At 35.2% G+C, this 19271-nt stretch overlaps 1 protein-coding gene across 1 annotated transcript in view; it reads right to left on the bottom strand.

Annotated features, from left to right (window-relative positions):
- TRPC6 (transient receptor potential cation channel subfamily C member 6) overlaps positions 1–19271 on the bottom strand; it is a 166533-nt gene that overhangs the window by 73056 nt on the left and 74206 nt on the right. Inside the window, exon 2 of the mRNA XM_016433881.2 lies at positions 7509–8283. Coding sequence (XP_016289367.1) covers positions 7509–8283 — 775 coding nt within the window. The remainder of the gene's footprint in view (positions 1–7508; positions 8284–19271) is intronic.

The raw sequence follows: 19271 nt of genomic DNA, 5'->3' as shown, positions 1-19271 counted from the left end.
TATTACTTCCTAGCTCCAAGTGGTTCCATCTCCATTTTCATCTTCCTGGACCCTCTGTGGCTTTTTTCCATGTTAGCACCATTCCCTTCTCCATGTCTTGAGCTTTTACACTAAAGAATTACCTTTTTTTTTTTAAAGGTTACCTTCATAATAAGGGAAGTGTGTAGTCAAGATGCCAGAATGAAAGAACACAATGACCAGACCTCATCCTAAACCTCTCCTATAAAATGAAGGAAAAAAAAAACACAACAGAATTCTGAGTAGGGAAGTCATGAAAAAATGACAGTGAATCCTTTTTCTAGCCCAGAAAAGCTTGGAATACAGAAAGAAACATATTTGGATACTGAAATGGGTACTAGCTGAGAGTTCAGCTGTGGTACTGGTACCTGGAGTAGTGTCAGAGTCTGAACACTTGGTCAGAAAGAAACCCCAGTGGACCCTGTTCTACCATTAAGCATAGGATTTGTCACCATTTGGCAGTTCTGTCATCTATCACCTCTTTCTGGGACACTAGTCTAGGGCAGGGAGAGGAGTCAAAAGTTACAAGGGAACAAGGGTTCTCTCTGAATGAGGAGGTCCTAGAGAGCATGAAGGAAATAACTAGACCTCTCCTCTTGGAGACATCAAAAACCTATATAGGTCCACAGATTGAGCTATGAAAATAGAAGGACATAAAGAAAAGTTTAGACCAGTCATCTCCCCCACTCCTGCCCACCTCCAGGGGTGAGCAGAGTTCAACTCTAATATATTAAAATTCAAAGTCAATAAGTAGACTGGAAAAATAAGCAAACATCAACAACAATATAACTCTTCATACAAAGCTACTCTGGTGATAGAGAAGCTCAAGAAATAAAATCAGAAGATAATGACTTGAAAAAATCTAAAAGTAAGGTCTCAAAGAAAAACACAATGGAAATAAGTCCAACAAAAATTCTTAAAAGAACTAAGGGAATAAAACAGAGCAAAATAATGTTAAATATTAAATAAGAGTAATACAGGAAAATTAGAAAGGAAATTAGTACATAGGAAAAATATGGAAAGAGGCACTAAAATGAAGACAATTAAACTCCCTAAAAAATCAGAATATGCCAAATGAAAAAAGCAGTACATTGAAGAACTCACTCCTTAAAAATTAGATTTGGGCAAATGGAAGCCAATGACTGCACAGGACTTCAAGAAACAGTTAAACAAAGCCAAATAAGGGGAGAGGAAAAAGATAATACGAATTATAAGAAAAAAGAAGACAACTGACCTGGAAAATAGATTGAGAAGAGTTCATTTAAGAATTATTGGACTATCTGAAAGCCATAATCAAAGATAGCTTACACATCCATATTTCAAGAAATTATTAAAAGGAAACCAGAGGACAAAATAGAAATTGAAAGAATCCACTGATCACCTCCTAAAAGCAATGTCAAAATGAAAACTCCCAGAAATATCATAGCCCAAATCCAGAATGAGCAATTTTCAGAGAAACAATTCAAATCTACCGATATTCATGTGAAAAATGCTCTAAAATCACTAATAATTAAATACATATTAATACTCTGAGGTACCACCCCACACTGATCAGATTGACTAGCATGATAGGAAAGGAAAATGATGAAGGATGGGATATGAAAAAAAGGTACATTTAATGCTTGTGGGTGGGGTTCTGAAGTGGTTTTTTATGTTTGAGTATATGTGTGTTGGGGTGTGTGGATTAATTGGAATAGCATCATTGCTTGCTTATAAGCAGGAAAGTGTCTGCAGTGATTTTAATTCTTTGGGCAAAGAAAATGGAAAATTAATATATTTGTTGAAAAGAGCAGAATTCCAGAAGCTTGTTAATATAAAAATAATGGGCTGAATCTAACAGGATGAAAACTAATAAAGATAAACATGAAGATCTGTACTTAGATTTTTTTAAAAATTAAGAACACACATTTGAGACAAAGAAGACATGACTAGGCAAAAGTCTATTAGAAGAAATTGGAAGTTTTCTTTGACTACAACTCACAATGAGTCAACATTGTGATACAGTAATCCAAAAGAGTTTATTTTAATTTATCCTGCTTTAGTAGTGATTCCCTTCAGGGCAGAGACTGTTTTTGCTTTTCTTTATCTCCAGTGTTAAACACAGTCTCTGGTACTTAGTAATGTTTGTTGACTTGATAACATACAAGGGAAGTAATCTAATTTTCATAGTCTCCCTGATTCAGACTACATATGGAGTATTGTGTTTCATCCTGAATTAAAGAGGGACTTTGACAAATCAATCACTGAGTCAATAACTACTTATTAAATGCATACTCTTCCAGGCACCATGGTAAATACTGGAAAGTAAAAATAGGTCCCAAAGAAGTTGATTGGGATGGTGATATAAGTTCAATCCACATCATATGATAAAGTTGAAGGAATTGGACAAATTTCACCAAAAGAAGAGGAGCCTTAGAGCTATCTTCAAATTATCTGAAGGTTTATCATCGGGAAGAAGAGTTAGGCTTCATCAGATCATAGATTTAGAGATGGAAGGGACCTCTAAGATTATCTTTCCCAAATTTCTCATTTTATACATGAAGACACAGAACCAAGGAAGTGAAGTGACTTTCTCCAAGGTCATGGGATCTTGGGATCAAAGATTTTGAGCTAGAGGATATTTTAGAAACCATCTAGTTCAAATGCCCAGTTTTGCAGATGAAGAAACTAAAGTATAGAAAATTTAAGTGACTTGCTCAAAATTACAAAGGTAATAAATGGCAGAGGTGAAATTAGGACCCATTTCCTCTGACTTTAGATCCACAGCTTTCTGTTGAACCACCTTGCCTCTCTGAAAGGGTTATGGTTAGGGTAAAAGGTCACACAGGTAGTTAAGTAGCAGAGACAGGATTTGAACCCATGTCCTTTGACTTACAATCCTTCACTCTTTTCACTGCTCCACACTTCTGTCAACTTCTTCTATATGGTTCCAGATAGCAGAACTAGGAACATTGGGCAGGATTTTTAGTAGCAGATTTTGGTTCAATACAAGGAAAATATTTCTAACAATAGACTAACTTGTAAGGTAATGGTTTCTGTGTTACTTCTATAGACATTCAGAATAACCAGGAGGTGTCATATAATAGATTTATCAAGTGACAAATTAAAATAAAAAGACTCTAAAATACCATATAATTCTAAGATCCTGTGGGGTTTGAGGTATGGCTCAGAGTCTGTCACGTTCTAGGCCAAGTCTAGGCACTAAACACACTTCCTTACATTTCCCCTAAATGAAGCCCAGCTAAAAGCCCAAAGTTGCTAATAGCATTAACACTATTAATCCTACAAGAGTTTTTTTTCCCCTACCTTCTCAATATTTTGTTATCTAGAAGTTGCTTCACATTACCTACAAACTAGAATATTTTGTTACTTATTCCCATTAAATTTTGTCATATACTAGTTCATGGGTGATCACCGTTGTTTGTAGAAATGCTCATTCTTTTTCACTAATATATTTTTAAGTCTTTGTCTAAAAAAAAAAAAGAAGTTAAAATCTTCCAGTGCCATGTCACCTTCCCATGTAACTCAGTTTTTCTAACACTTTTTAATGTGGAAAATTTTCAAGGATTTTTCAAGAGTTTAAGTGTATCAGTGCCACAGGTTAATACTTACATCCTTTTTTGTCCCCTCAAAGAATAGGACTAATTTCCTGGGAAATAATTTCCCAAAACCCATATGACCTTTACTTCTAATAATAAGAAATTCTTGAGACAATTCTCCACATTTTAAAAATGTGAAAAACCAAGACCAAGAGTCAGAAAATGACTTACTCAACATCTCTTAACTAGTTAGAGACATCTTAGAAAATTAGTCTCCCATCTCCTATTCCTGATTTTCTCCCCCCCCTCCCACTATTACCATCTCTTTGCTGATGCTGCTTTATTACTCTTCCTTCACGTTGCCAGATTTGGGAATGAAACTCACCTATTTATACCCTCAGGATCATCTTCAGAGCCCTCTTTAAAAACTAAAATTATTCTACCATGAAACTTTCTTGGATTTGTCTGCCTGAGTTTCACATGACACTGTGGAAGTCATATGTGGCATGGAAGGAGAATTGGCCACTCTTATACCAGTAGAATATTTTGGAGAATAAGCCCTAAACTATATTTTGCAGGTGTTACTAAATACTTGTACTGACAAAGAAGGACTAGCTTTAGAGAGCTGGGATCAAATGCCATCCATATGACCTTGAGCAAGTCATTTAAGCTCTATCAGCCTCACATAAAATGAGGAGGTTAGATCTGATGGTCTCTAACTTCCCCTCTAACTCAAGAACTATGATCCTATGATGTTAGTAGGTTTGTCATTCAATGATAGAATAAAATAATAACTAGGCAATGGGTTCAATCTTTTTCCTCATGAAGAAGCTGTCAGGATAGAACTAGGGTTGGATGTCTGGGCTTAACATCAATTTTTACAAGTCTATACAAATCCTGCACTTAAAAACTGAAGCAGCTACTGGGAGATCCCCATAATGAAAACAAATCGATTCATTTAGGAGAGTGGGTCTGGATAGATAAGTGATTTGAAGCTGAAAGGTTCAAATTCTTTCAGGTATGAAAGTTAAGCTGGTGTATTCACTGATTTAGGGCTTCTTTCTTTCTCCCTTTTAACTATATCCATGTTAGTTCTTCTCTGATTTTTCAAGAATATCTCTTTTGTGATAGGAGAGAAGGTGGGAAAAAAGACTTTCTCTTGTGGGTTACCCACTTTTCCTGCTGGTGACTGGAAATCCTTCCCCCCACCACTTCCCAATTGAAGGGACTTTTGGAAGAGAAACCTGAGCAGACTTTACCAGCTCCTGTTGCCTAGGGGTGAGTCAACCTAACTTTATCTCAGGGGGTTCAGGCTGCCAAGGCCTGAGTTCCCCCCAAACTCGAGGAGGGAGGAAAAGGGTTTAGATAGAAACAGGGACCCCTTCTCCCCACTTTCCTTTTCCCATTCTTCCCTGCCCATTATTCCTTTTGTATTATCTGACTGAGTTAACATTAAAGTTATCTGTTCCCCAAGCTGAGTGTGAGTGAACAGATCAAAGGGAGTAGTGGAGGGGGGACAAGAGAGACAAGAGCGAATCAGGGATAGCAGCTTTAGCTAAGGAGGAAAGGCAGAAGGGGGAAAATCTTCAAACCCCCTCTCCTTTCTCTGAGCCAACCCTAAACATCACCTGTTTCCCCTGTACCCCTCTTGAGAAGGGGGTACTCCTCTCTTTCCCCCTCTCCATACCAAAAGTCCAAACCTTTCCTTGGGCACCAAACTTCCCTTCTTATTTTTTAAGACATTTTATCCTTTTTATATATAATCAAATTTCCTTCAGAAACTATGTTTATGTTTAAAATAACAGATATCCTCTTCCCCTCTTCCTCATACACATTTTGTACATGGTACATTTTCCAAGACTATACTTCCTCTTGATGATAGCCCTATGTTTAGTCTCCAGTTTGTGATTATATAGCTCTCCTTTCTTACATATCTCTTTACTTAGTTATATAAATGTTACATTCCCTTCCAAGAATACAAATTTCCTGGTGTCAGGAACTGTTTCATTTTTATTCCTCTCCCCAATGCTTCACATAGTGCTATTTTTTAGATAGATGTCACAGAATTTTAGAGAGGGACCTCAGACACCTACTAGTCTAGTCTAGAATTGAAAAAGGGTATCTTTGACAATATACTCAACCCCGTGGTCATCCTGCCTTTGGTGGAAAATCTCCAATAAGAAAGAATCTATTCCTTAAGAAGGCAACTTCATTTAGATAATTAATTATAGATTATAATTACATATAATTATAATTATAGATAGTTAGCTCCTCACAGTAAGCCAAAATTTCTTCTTTAAAATTTCCAATCTTGAAATAAATTCTATATCTCCTGGATATTCACCAAGAGGTGACTAGCAATCACTGCCAGAAAAGCAAGGAAACTCAATGGTTAAAGCTTAAAAACTCTAATATTTTTGGGATACTGAGCTATTTCCCATCATACTCTAGCTTCATAGTAGCCCTACTCTCATCAAGTCACTTCCCTCCAATGTGTGAAATTATAAAGATCTTCCTAGTCAGGTTCATATCCTAAATTCCAGAGAATCAGATAGTAAATTTAAGGGTATCCTCTTTTAGGAATGACCTTCGATAATTAAAAATTAAGTGTTCGGTTGAGTTTTTCATCCCACCCCCCCAGGTCTAGGATAAACAATATAATATCTTTCACTTCATTAGATATGATAAAACTCCCCCTACTTAATTTTGTTTTTTGATGTGTGATTTCAAGATTGAATTTTAGCTTTATACTTGTATCCACTTAACCACTAATCATCATGTCAATTCCTTCCTTTTCATTAACAAGGACTTGTGAGAAAAAATGCATAATTCCTCAGTCTGAAATTCAAGGCCCATCATTAGGTCCTACCTTACCTATCTAACCTCATCTCCCATTAACCTCCAAAACAAACTCTAATCCATTCACACTCAATTTGTCACTGACTTTCATAATTGCCCCTTTCATTTCCTCTCTAGCTCATGGTTTTTCCCTCACTGAAATGCTCTCTCTTTCCTCTTTACTAATGTCCCCAAGTCCCCCCAGACTAGTCCCAAGGCTAGTTCAAAGCTTGACTCTTCCATTAAACCTCTAATTTCTCAGGATCATTCACATAAATAGAAAAGAGAATGGAATTTAGCTGTGTAAGGGAGCTTTAAACATCATCTAACCTATTCTACTCCACCCCACCCCCCATTCCACACCATTTTACACATGCAGAAATCCAGGTCCAGAAATTATTGCCCACATTCAGACAAACTGAAAGTAGAAGAATTTGGATTTTAATCTTTTTTACTGTGTTATTTTAACCCTCTATTCTCTGAAATACTGTACTACTTTTGATCTATCCTATTCAGCAACTGATTCCTGATTGATAATCCTCTATAATTTATCCAACAAATATTTCTGATCATCTACTGTATGCACTGCATTGAACAAGTTACTCTGAGGGATATAAAGGAAAATATGACCCAGTCCTTTGCTTCTGGAACTTAAGGGTCTAGGGTTAACTATTTTTCTCCCCAGCCATACTATAAGCTCGGAAAGATAGGAAGCATCTTTTCCTCATCAGCTTCAGTTTCCTCACTTATAAAATGAAAGAGTTGGTTTTGTTGGCTTCTATAGTCCTTTATAACTCTAAATCTATGATTCTATGATCCTAGGAGGCTTGCTATTCTATCACAAATAAAATATAAAGCAGTGATTGTGCTGGAAAAAATCCATATTTCTCCATAGAGAAGCTGACAGAATGGGGCTGGGGTGGATGTCTGGGCTTGCCATAAATGGCTATGTTGCTTGGGAGTCCAACAACTAATAACACAAAGTAGGAAGTAGTTCTTAAGCCCCCACACTTCCTAGCAGTGGGAAGAGTATACAGCAGGTGCTCATTAGCTACGTTTGGCCTTGATTCTTTCAGTTTTCAGAGCTTTCTCACCTGCTGATGATATACATACCTTAAATTCCTTCTCAATGTTTGCCAGCACTGCCAGCTCATTGCTAAGTTCTAGGGCCGTCATGACAGGATCTTCACTAGACAATGACAAATAGGCAGGGCTTGCCAGTCCTCGGTAGGCATTGATTCGGGATCTTGAGTGACTGAAAGAGTCATGTTTCTGCTTCTGATTGCATTCACTACACTTGCAGAAATAGTCATGAGGTCTTTCAATCCGGGCTCCTTTCCTCAAGAGAGTGTGCACAATTTCATACTCCTGGCAGTGGGCGGCCAGAATGATGGGGGTAACATCATGAGAGAAGCGGGTTCCATCTTCGTCATAGGCATAAAAGTCATCGTGCTGGAGCTCTGACTGGCTAGGGCTTGTTGCCAGCCTCTTGCCCTCAGCAAAAGCAGGATGATTTAGGATTGCTTCAACAATTCGAACATAACCTTTGCTAATGGCCAGGAGCAAGGCATCCCCAACTCGGGACAGATTTTCTTTCTTAAGCAAAAGTTCAGTAATTTCCAGATGCTCATTGGCTACAGCCAGCTGCAAAGCATTCTGGCCCATGTAATCCACACAGTTCACATTAAGTGAGAGGCATTCTTCGAGCATCTTTCGCACTACAGGAATGTTGCCATATTCTGCTGCATCTAAAAAGCGTTCCTCCTCAATGGACAAGCTTGTCGAGTGATCATTGAACATATATGCTGGCCCTCGATTTGCTAACCTTCTCCCCTTCTCTCGGAGGATGGTCTGTCGACGGTGGGCCAGTCTGTTGTCATTGCCCCGACTGCATCAAAAGAGAAAAATTGTAAATAAATAAAATTATGTGCATTTTAGTGTACTCTATGATCTGGAACTCATCTAATGCAATCCTGAAGTATTTTAGACAGCTGGATCATTATATCTGGTTTAAATCTATTATTAGATTAAAATGTGCTGATTTGTTAATGGATTGCAGAGAATTTCCTTTGATGCACTTTGTTAATATCAAATATCAAAGTTGAAAATAACCATCAAAACCCACCTTTATAGATCATATGGGAGGGAAGATGGATTAAATTAACAAATAGACTTATAAGTAAATATATCACATTCTAATAAAGTCAGACTTATACACACATTACATATCAGCATACAATATGTATTATTGATCAAATTATTGTTCTACTAATGTCCATTTTCTAAATAATTAAAAATATTAAAATTTATTTTTAAAACCCTTAGACAGAAGAGTGGTAAGTACTAGGCAGTGAGAGTTGAGTGACTTTGCCAGAGTCACATTGCTATGAATCTCTAAGGCCATATTTGAACCCCGGATCCCCCATCTCTAGGCTTGGCTCTCAGTCTACTAAGCCAATTATCTGCTCCATGAATATTATTTCTAATGAAAATAGCATCGTAACTCACCTCTACAGATTATGAGGGTGTTTAAGATGGGTATTATGGGTATAAAAAGGTTACCACACATACAGAACTACAAAGAATTAGAGTGAAAATATTATCAAAAATTGTGTGATGGAAAAAGAAAACAATGATCTCATGGTAAAAGGAATAGATTGCTAGGAGCTTCCTTGGTATTTTGATAATGTCAGAACAAAGGGAGAAGGACCTCTAGCATGTTACATGGAACAGGTATGATAAACTTAGAAGTAGAGGGCCTCTAGCATGTGGCATGAAACAAACTTAGAAGGCAGAGCCAGAAATCACAGAAAAAGTAGTTATTCTTGAGCTATTTGCATGACATGCAGTTAGAGGGAATAATCAAATTGGCCATATTACAAATTTATTTGAGTGTTTATAAAAATATCACATTTTATCATGATAAAAATAGCAAAGAACTTTATATATATTATCTTAAAGACCCTTTCAAATTCAGCAATTTGGAGTTTTCTTGGCAAAAACAATGGAGTGATTTGTCAGTTCTTTTTCCAGATTATTTTACTCATGATAAACCTGAAGCAAATAGGTTTAAGTGACCTGCCCAGGGTCACACCGCTAGGAAATGTCTGAGGCCACATTTGAACTCATGTCTTCCTGGTTCCGGGCCTGATTCTCTATCCACTGTGCTATCTAGCTTTTTGTGACCAAATGAGGCCACAGTCAGACACAACAAACTGAACAACAACCACCAAATTATGTGCTAGGAATGATTATGTAATAACAGAATTTCCATGTACTTATGAACACATTTAGTATAACCTATAAATAATTCTTCCAAAACATCTGACAAATGATGATCCAGTACTTACTTAGAATCCTCCAATGAGGAAGAAATCACCTTCTTTGAAGACATCTCAATTTTCTACTGTATAGTTCTAATCATTAGAAAGTGTTTTCTTTGTATAAAACTAGCTATCACTTATATAAATTTGGTCCATTCCTCTTTGGTCTGCCTTCTTGAAAAGATGGGGGGAAAACAAGTATGTTTCCTCTTTCATACATCCTTTCTATATCACAAAGCTATGCTAATTGGATACACTACAAATTTATGAAACATCTCAACTAATTAAATCACTATCCCATTCACCAGGATGACTTCCAAATATTTTCATTCCACCTCATGCCTCCTACAACCTCCTGCAATCTCCCTCCCCCTCCCCCATTTTATCAGCTGAGAACCATGGCAAATACTTCACAGAAAAAAAATTGGGGTCATTCATATTGTGAGTTTCCACTTTGCCCTTCTCATCTCATACCATTATGATGTTTTCTTTCACTTTCTTCTCCTTCATACTTGTTTCATGTGAAGAGGTACCTCTTCTTGCCAAAATTAAATCTTCTACAGGTATAAGTAATCCTCTTCTATCTTGGCTTCATCACCAAAACACATTTTCTGTCATACCCAATCTCATTTATCTTTCATTTCTTTTTCTATTGCTTCCTTCCTTACTTTCAATCATACTCATATCTACCCCTAACCTCAATAAAATCTCACTTAATCCCCCCATCACTGCTAGCTATTGTCCTATATTCCTTCTTTTTCTGTCTAAATTGTTAAAGAACATTGTCTATGATCTATGCTTTTCCTCTCTCTTCTAAACTCTGTTGTCTGGCTTCTGACCTCATCAATCAACTGAAACAACTCTCTTCAAAGTTACCAATGACTACTCTCAGCAATGCAATGATCTGGGACAATTCTAAAAGACTTATGATGGGAATTGCTATTCGCCCTTCAGAGAAATAACTGTTGGAGTAGATGTATGTGGATCAATGTATATGTTCTTTTATGTAAGTGTATTTACAATTTTGTTTTAAGATTTTGGTTTTGTATGAATGGGCGCTCATAACAATGACCAATATGGAAGTGTGTTTTGCATGATAATTAAAATAAATTTTAAGAAAACAAAGTTACCAATGATTTCTTAAATGCCTCGAACTCTATACTTCTTTACTTCTCTGTAATCTTTGACACTATCCATGGCACTCTTCTCTTGAATACACTCTTCTCTCTAGATTTTCATCACATTGCTTTCTTCTGGTTCATCTCCTACCTCCCTCTAAGTCTTCTTTGCCAAATTTTTATCCAGTTTGTGCTTAGTAACCATTGGTGTCCTTCAAAGCTATTGTTCTCTTCTCTTCCCTCTCTATGCTATTTCATTTGGTAATCTCACCATCTCTCTTGGCTTTAACTATTATCTCTAGATTAATTTTTCTCAGATTTCTTTGTCTAGCCCTAACTTCTCTCCTGACGTCTAGTCTCTGACTACCTACAGATAAACTAGATGTCTTGTTACATTCAACATACTTTATCATTTTTATCAATCTTTTATCAAGTCCTCTCTTCCTATCTTCCCTATTACTGTGGAAGGCAATGCTATCCTAGTTATCCAAAATGGCAAACTTGGTGTGATTCTTGTTTTTTCACTCTTTTATTCCCATGTATACCATTAGTTATCAAATTCTGGAGTATATCTCTGCACATCAATTTGTTTCCCCTTTTCTCCTCTGATGTCAGTATTCTGGTACAACTCCTCTTCAGCTTACAACCTAGGCTGTTGCAAAAGTCTGTTATGGTTGGTATTCCAGCCTCAGATCTCTCTTCACTGTATAGTGCATCCTCCACTCAGCTATCAAAATTTTCTTCCTAAAATGCAAACTTGTATATGTCATTTCCTTCTTAAATCAACTCCAATACTCCCTATTGCCTTCTCTGATCAAACATAAGATTCTCCATTTTCTTTAAAAGTCCTCCATAACCTCCTCTTTTTTCTATCTCTCCAATCTCCTTACTCCTTACACCTTCCACACTTCCCCAATTTCTCTGCAATACAATGACATTGTTCTCCTTGCTATCCTTCACTTTCGACTATTTCCCAACTCTAGACATTTTCCTTTTCTATCCCCCATACATGGAACTCTCCTTTTTGTTAGCCTCTAATTTCCTTAACTTCTTTTAGTCTACGCTAAAATTCTACCTACTGAAAAAAACAATAAACCCAATAAACTACAGGTTAATTTTGAAGAAAGAAAAAACAAATTTTCAGCATCAAAAATGAAAAGTTTTTATGCATCAACAGTGAAGAGGAAATTAAAACAATTGTTAGGAGCTATTTTGCCAAATTATATGCCAATAAAATTATCTTCTAAGGTAAAATAGATGAATATTTTGGATGAATATCAACAAAAATTAAGATTGTCAGGATTAATAGAAGAATAAATGAGAACTTAAATTTTCATATTTTATAAAAAAGAAATTGAATAAGCCATCAATGAGCTCCATAAGAAAAAATCCCCAGAAACAGATGGATTTAAAAGTGAATTCTAACAAATGTTTAAGGAAAAACTCATTACAATACTATGCATACTATTTGAAAATAATAGGTAAAGGTGTTCTACCAAATTTCTTCTATGACAAAAATGTAATTTTAATATATAAACCAAAGAGAATAAAAATAGGAGAAAGAAAACCATCAAACAATTTTCCTAATGAATATTGATAAAAAATTTAAAAAATACTAAGAAGGCAACTATAGCAGTACATAACAAACATCATACAACCAGGTTGGATTTATCCCAGGAATGCAGAACTGGTTCAATATTAGGGAAACTCTAAGCATAAATGACCAAAGCAATAATAAAAATAACAAAAATAATATGATTATATCAATAGATATAAAAAAACTTTTGGCAAAATACAAAACCCATTTCTATTAAAATACAAGAAAGCATAGGGATAAATGGAACTTTTCTTAAAATGATAAGTGGTATCAACTTAAAACAAAGAGCAAGCATTGTCCATAATGCATATAAATTAGTGACCCGCCCAATAAGATCAGCTGTGAGACAAGTAGGTCTATCTTCTATGATTCAGTGTTGTAGTAGGAATGCTAGCTATAGCAATAAGAAAAGAAGATAATTGAAGGAACAAGAATAGGCAATGAGGAAATAAAGCTATCACTCTTAGCAAATGATAGAATGAAATACTTAGAAAACTAAATAAAAATTACCTGAAATAAAGAACAACTTCAGCAAAGTGTCAGGATAGAAAACAGACACCTATAAATCATTAGATTCCAAATCAAATTATTGGAAATTGAAGGAAAGCCCATGAGTTGAGGAGTGAGCAAACAAGTTGTGGTATGTGATTGTGATGAGATCCTATAGTGTTATAAGAAATGATGAGTAAAATATTTTCAGAAAAATCTGGGAAGACTTATATGAGGTGATGCAAAAGGAAGTGAACAAACTCAGGAGAACAGTGTATACAGTATCAATAATATTATAACAATAATCAACTGTGAAAGACTTCACTACTCTGATCAAGACAATCTATGTTGGTATTGTCTTTCCCTATTATACTATAAGCTCCTTAAAAGCAGGGACTTTTTCACTTTTGTATATGTATCTCAGGCTCTTAGTACAATTCTTGGCATATAAATAAGTGCTTTAAAAATTCATCTTTATTCATTCAACCCTTGCCCTGTAGCTCTTTGCTGCACAAATGTCTCAAATCCCCAACTAATATTGGCAGAAGTAACCTGATGTGTGTTAACAGAAATTTACAACTCCACAGAAATTCACATTAAATTTACACACTGGGGAGTGAAGAATTTCCTGCCATCTTAGTTTATGACTGTTGAAAGCCAATATTAACTAGCAATGTCTTTTAAAAAGCTAAGACATCTTCAGAAGCTATATTTGTATAGTTTCACAACACCAGAAAAGGCAACAACTGATAAACACTAGGTTAACTAAGAAGCCAGGGGTTCTGGGTGACTCAGTGGATAGAGAGCCAGGCGTGGAGTTGGAAGAACCTGTATTCAAATATGTCTTCAGATATTTCCTAGCTGTATGACCCTGTGCAAGTCACTTAACCCCGATGGTCTAGCCTTTAGTACTCTTCTGCCTTACAAATAATATCAGTATGGAGGCTAAGACAAAAGGTTTTTTTAAAAAAAACCAAAAAGTCAGAAAAAAAAAACATTGAAAAAGGCTCTATTAGCTTACAACAGGATGGTACAACTATACAAGATTCATCTTTAGACAGAGTTTGTAAGATCTGATAATATGTTTACACTGTATTAATTAATAAAGGAATTTAAGGGCAGCTAAGTGGCTCAGTAGCTGAGGAGGTATGCCTGGAGTTGGGAGGACCTGGTTTCAAATGTGATCTCAGAGACATCTCAGTTATATGCCCCTGGGTAAATCATTTAACCCCAATTGCCTAGCTCTTACCGCTTTTCTCCATTGGAACCAATTCACAGTGTTGACTCGAAGATGGAAGGTAAGAGTTTAAAATAGACATATATATATATATATATATATATATATATATATATATATATATATATATATATATATATATATAGAGAGAGAGAGAGAGAGAGAGAGAGAGAGAGAGAGAGAGGGAGAGAAAATAAATCATACATCCCAGGACTTTTCTGTTTTTGTTTATCTATTCACACTTTTGTTCTGCCTCTCATTCCTTGTCTTAGGTGGGGTTTGAATAAGCCTATGGTCTTTCTAAATAGATCCCAACTTCCAATAGCTCTCAATTTCCAATATTTACTGGTTTCCTTGAAATGCTCTTTTTCCTTTCTTTTCCCTTTTTTTTTTGGTGTTAACTGGCCTTTGGGTAACTTCTCTGGCCCTGCAATTCCTCCCAGACTATATTCATTTCCTTTTTCAGATCTTGTGGCAAACATGAGAACTTTAAGGAAAAAAACTTTAAGGAAAAGATGTTGGGACATGGAGGAGAGAAGATTCTCATGCTTGAGGGAACTTTTCTGAAGGGGGGGGAGTGTTACTAGAAAATTAAAAAAAAAAACAAAGGAAATAGAAAAAAATAATTATCAATACAAGGAATGAGAGGGATGCAGGAGAACTTCTCCAGGTTGTGGCAAAATGGAAAGTGCACAGACTCTATAATCAATCAGTCAGTCACTAAATATGTGCTAAGCCCCTACTATGTGCTAAACTTAGCTAAGTATCAGGAACACAATGAAAGACAAAAGACAAGCTTTGCTCCTGAGGAACTCACAATAAGGAGGAAGACAGAACGCAAACAGCTATGTACAAAAATGCTACATACAGTATAATAGACAATAATGAACAGAGAGAAGGCATTCAAATTAAGAGGAGTCAGGAAAGGTTTCCTATGCCATAGTTTTCAGAGTCCATTCCTGCCTCTAATATTGCTTAATATCTGTGTGACCTTGAGTAACTCACTGATATAATAAACAGGGCAATCCCCAGTTACCTCAGCAGGAAAAACGAGAATGTCAGACTGGACAGCTCCTGAGGTTATTTCTAGCTTTATATTTATGACTCCAAGTTAATTTTTAATAAAAATCTCAGATTTGAAAATAGACATTTTTGTTATCATTTGCATTTGTCTTTTTAAGTCATTTAAATCACACATGAACAGTGCAGTATGTCCATTAAAAACAAAAAACAAAATGGCAAAAACCTAATGAGTATGTTTTATTATTTTCACTAAGCTGCTGTCCAGATGCAATATTACTCTAGAAGACCTTGTCCAGATATCCAAACTTCAATTACTTCATCTGGAAAATAAAGTATTGGACCAAATGACAACTAAAGATTCATTTTATTTAAATTTTAAAGTTTAATTTAACAAGATAGACTAGATATAAGACCTGATATGTTTACAGCAAATTAATTAACAAGGAAATGCATCCCTTTAAATTTTTTTAATTTAATTTACATTTTAATTTTTAATAGTCTATGAATCTTTAAAAATATGACCATGGTTTCCAAGACTGATTTAGCAAAGAATTAGTTTTTTTAAAGCATAAATCATGATTTATATTAGCATGGAAAATATGTTCATTCATTCCCCAAACTTTATATGTCCATAGTGCTCACATTTACACTGAATTCATTACATTCAATTTACATTGAAATAGAGTAACTCTGAATGAATTGTAACTTAAATTCTGAATCTCTAGTTTCTAACAGAAGCTAGGTGACACAGTGGGTGACCTGACGGTCTTGGAGTCCTTAAGAGCTGAATTACACCCTCACCTCCTGTACCCACTACCTATGTGACTCTCAGCAAGTCACTTAATCTTTTGTAGTGGATTCCTCACTTGTACAATGGAGATAATAATAACAGTCTCACTTATCTCTCAGGGTTCTTATGAGGATCAAGTGAGACCATGCAAGTTTTAAATTCCTCTACAAATGTGTTACAATGGATAGAGCACTGGGCCAAGAATCAAAAAGAGCAGAAAGACCAGAGTTCAAATGCAACTTCAGACATCTACTAGCTGTATGAGCCTGGCAAGTCACTTAACCCCCGCCTACATAAAACTAGAGAAGGAAATGGCAAACCACTCTAGCCTCTTTGCTCCTAAAAATGAAGAGTCTGTCATGACTGAACAACTGAACATGTCAGCAATTACCAATACTGAATAAGTATCATTAATGCTGGATAAAGTAGAATTTTTATGTTGGAAATTAACATCAACAATTAATAATGTTTGATAAAAAATTCAAAGAAATGAGTTCAGTTAGTTCAGTTAAGATTAAGACATAATCTTAAATATGTCTTTTATCCTGCTATTCTATTAGTGCGTGATTATAGTGTAAACTTCTTTATAAATAGGGCATTACATCACTGCAAATGTCAAAATTGTCATTTTAATGATATTGATATCTGAATCTTTACTATCATTAATATTAAGCATATGCAGTGGAATAAATTCATGATATAGTGATGTAATTTTCAAAACAATACTATTGTTTTTCTCATAAAATAATATAAAATAAAAATAATAAAAACATTTAAAGTAAAAAATAATACAGAAGTAGCAGAGTAAACAATGGTTCAGGTTTCAATTTTGCCACTATTAGCTGTGTGACTTTGAGCAAATCACTTCAAATGACATTTTTTCATATTAATATAATACTGTATAGGCTAAAAATCATTTTACTTATTTTAAGCTTAAATGTGCACTTTCTCTAATTTGATTCTGCCCTGTAAAATAAGTAGTGAGAATATTTTTAGCCTAATTTTATAGCTAGGGTAACTAAGCTTTAGATGTAAAATTAGATTAAATATACTGACTACCTATTTCACAGGGTAACTGTATGGCTTGAATCTGAAAAAAAAAATGTAATTTTAAAATTCTTTGTTACCTGAAAGCTCCTATATAAATGTGAGATTATAATTATTATTCCTAAGACATTTGAAATGCCTAAACAAAAGTGCCAAGAATTCAATGACTGAGGGTCAGGACAATTCTAAAGCTAAAGGGTGGCTATATATTGGGAGAACAACCACATTTTTTTCTGCCTCTCAGAGAAACTCTGGTATTATATTATTATTTTATTAGGTTCTATCAACCTGGGCAGAATGTAGTTTGATGCTAACTTATGCTTTTAGTTGCCCAAGACACTCCAAAGTTAAATTACTTACTCATGGTTCCCAGAGTTGGTATTTGTCAGAGGTTAAACCCAATTCTTGACACCAAAGGCTCAACTTTATAATAACCAAATCTTCATTATTTCTAATCAGTTCTGCTCTATGAATAAAATATCCATAGGAACAAGAATAATGTTACTTGGCACCACACCAAAGAGTGGAATCGTTGGACCACATTTCATATAGAGAAGCTCAAAGACAATAGAACAAATACCAAAATGAGAAACTTGACTTGGACACAGACCTAGAATGGGGAGAGGATGGCTAATGTTTCAAAATACATTTGAAAGAGATATCAAGAGTTGTTTGAATGAATGAATGTTCCTAAGATATAGAAGTATAAATGGAATTTCTTTTTCTTCTCTCCCCCGACATAAGAAGAACAGAGATTTTAGTTGTAAATGTCCAACACATTTGGTTGGTTCAAAAGACTCTTAGTTGATTCTATGCTCTTCTTGCATTCATTCTTTCTAAGAAAGCTGCTGCAATGAAAATAGATATCAAAATATATATTGACATGAAATTGCATTTATTTCAGAGGCAGTCCAGAAATGACCTCAGAAAAAATATGTAGCTTAATCCTCATTCTTGAGATATGCATAAGTGGCCAAACTAGGGGGAAGAAAGGATCAATACTTTAGAGAAGATTTCTATCTATTATGAAAAAACAATCTCTAACCATTCTCTCTTCAGGTCATTTGCATAACAATTTAAAAATGTGTTGATATCCCAAGCACTACAAGTATAATTTTTATTTAGGACATAGAAGAATTAGGAATTGTGCTGGTGATCTCAGAAATTTCTTCATACTCTCAGAAAAAGAGGCAGAAGATTTCACCTACCTTATTTTTCCAGTTCTTATCATGATGAAGAAACAGATCTGCTCTATCTCTGTATAACAGGAAAGTAAAAGTGAAAAAATCCATTTCTGTCTGAGAAGCCAACAATGTAAATTAGTTTGAGGCGAGGCTGAACTGGTAATGCTCTATTACTTGAGCCCAGAGTACATGCTGTAATTTTATCTACTTCCTTTTGGGAAAAAAAAATGCACTTCTCTTAAATGTAATTGCTTGTGTACACATTAAGCTCAATGATTAAATACTCAGTATAACTCTTTAGTTGTCATGAAAAAAATACATGAATGCTCCAGTTCAAACATAGCTATATTAGGACATTATGGTCACAAGTGGAAATGACTTTCATTATTGTAGTTGTAATAATTGTCTCCAATCACTAGATTGGGTAGAGGAGTTTGCATTGCTGTTTTACAGGCAAAAAGAGAGAAATAGAATTTCTTTTTCTTCTATCTCCCCACATTTTTTTTTGCATATATGATAGGGGTAAGAATGTGATAAAGGAGGATAAATCTGGAACTTACCCCTGGCCCAGAAGTAAGTCATCATGCCAACAAGTATTTGATAAAGCACCTACTATGTGACTCACTTCATGTTAAGAATAGGGATAGTGAATGGACTTGTGAGTTCACTGGTAGAGGGGACTCTGGATTGTGGAAACTCCCTCTACCAGTATAGGTCAGTACCTTATAAGTCTTTAAGCTCTAACTATATCTCAAGAAGCTATGTGATTTATCCAGGATCACACAGCCAATGTAAGTCAGAGATAACTTGAATATAGACCTTCTTGATACCACATCTAGCTCTCTATCCCTTAAGGAACACTACTTCTCTAATATTTCATGTTAGAGGCAATGTTAATATTACCCTTACAATCTTGTTTATTTAATATTTTTAAGGAACCCCCCTTTGATTCCAATTTTTTTTCTAAATTATATGTTTTAATGATAAAACTCTATAATTAGTTTAGGTTTTACTCAAGGACATTCCTTTCAAGGACATCTTAAATAAGTCAATGACCCTGTCTTATGG

This window comes from Monodelphis domestica, chromosome 4 (assembly GCF_027887165.1).
Source record: "Monodelphis domestica isolate mMonDom1 chromosome 4, mMonDom1.pri, whole genome shotgun sequence".
Taxonomy (NCBI): Eukaryota; Metazoa; Chordata; class Mammalia; order Didelphimorphia; family Didelphidae; genus Monodelphis; species Monodelphis domestica.
The sequence above is the reverse complement of the archived record's forward strand: the minus strand, read 5'-3'. Positions and strand labels throughout refer to the sequence as shown.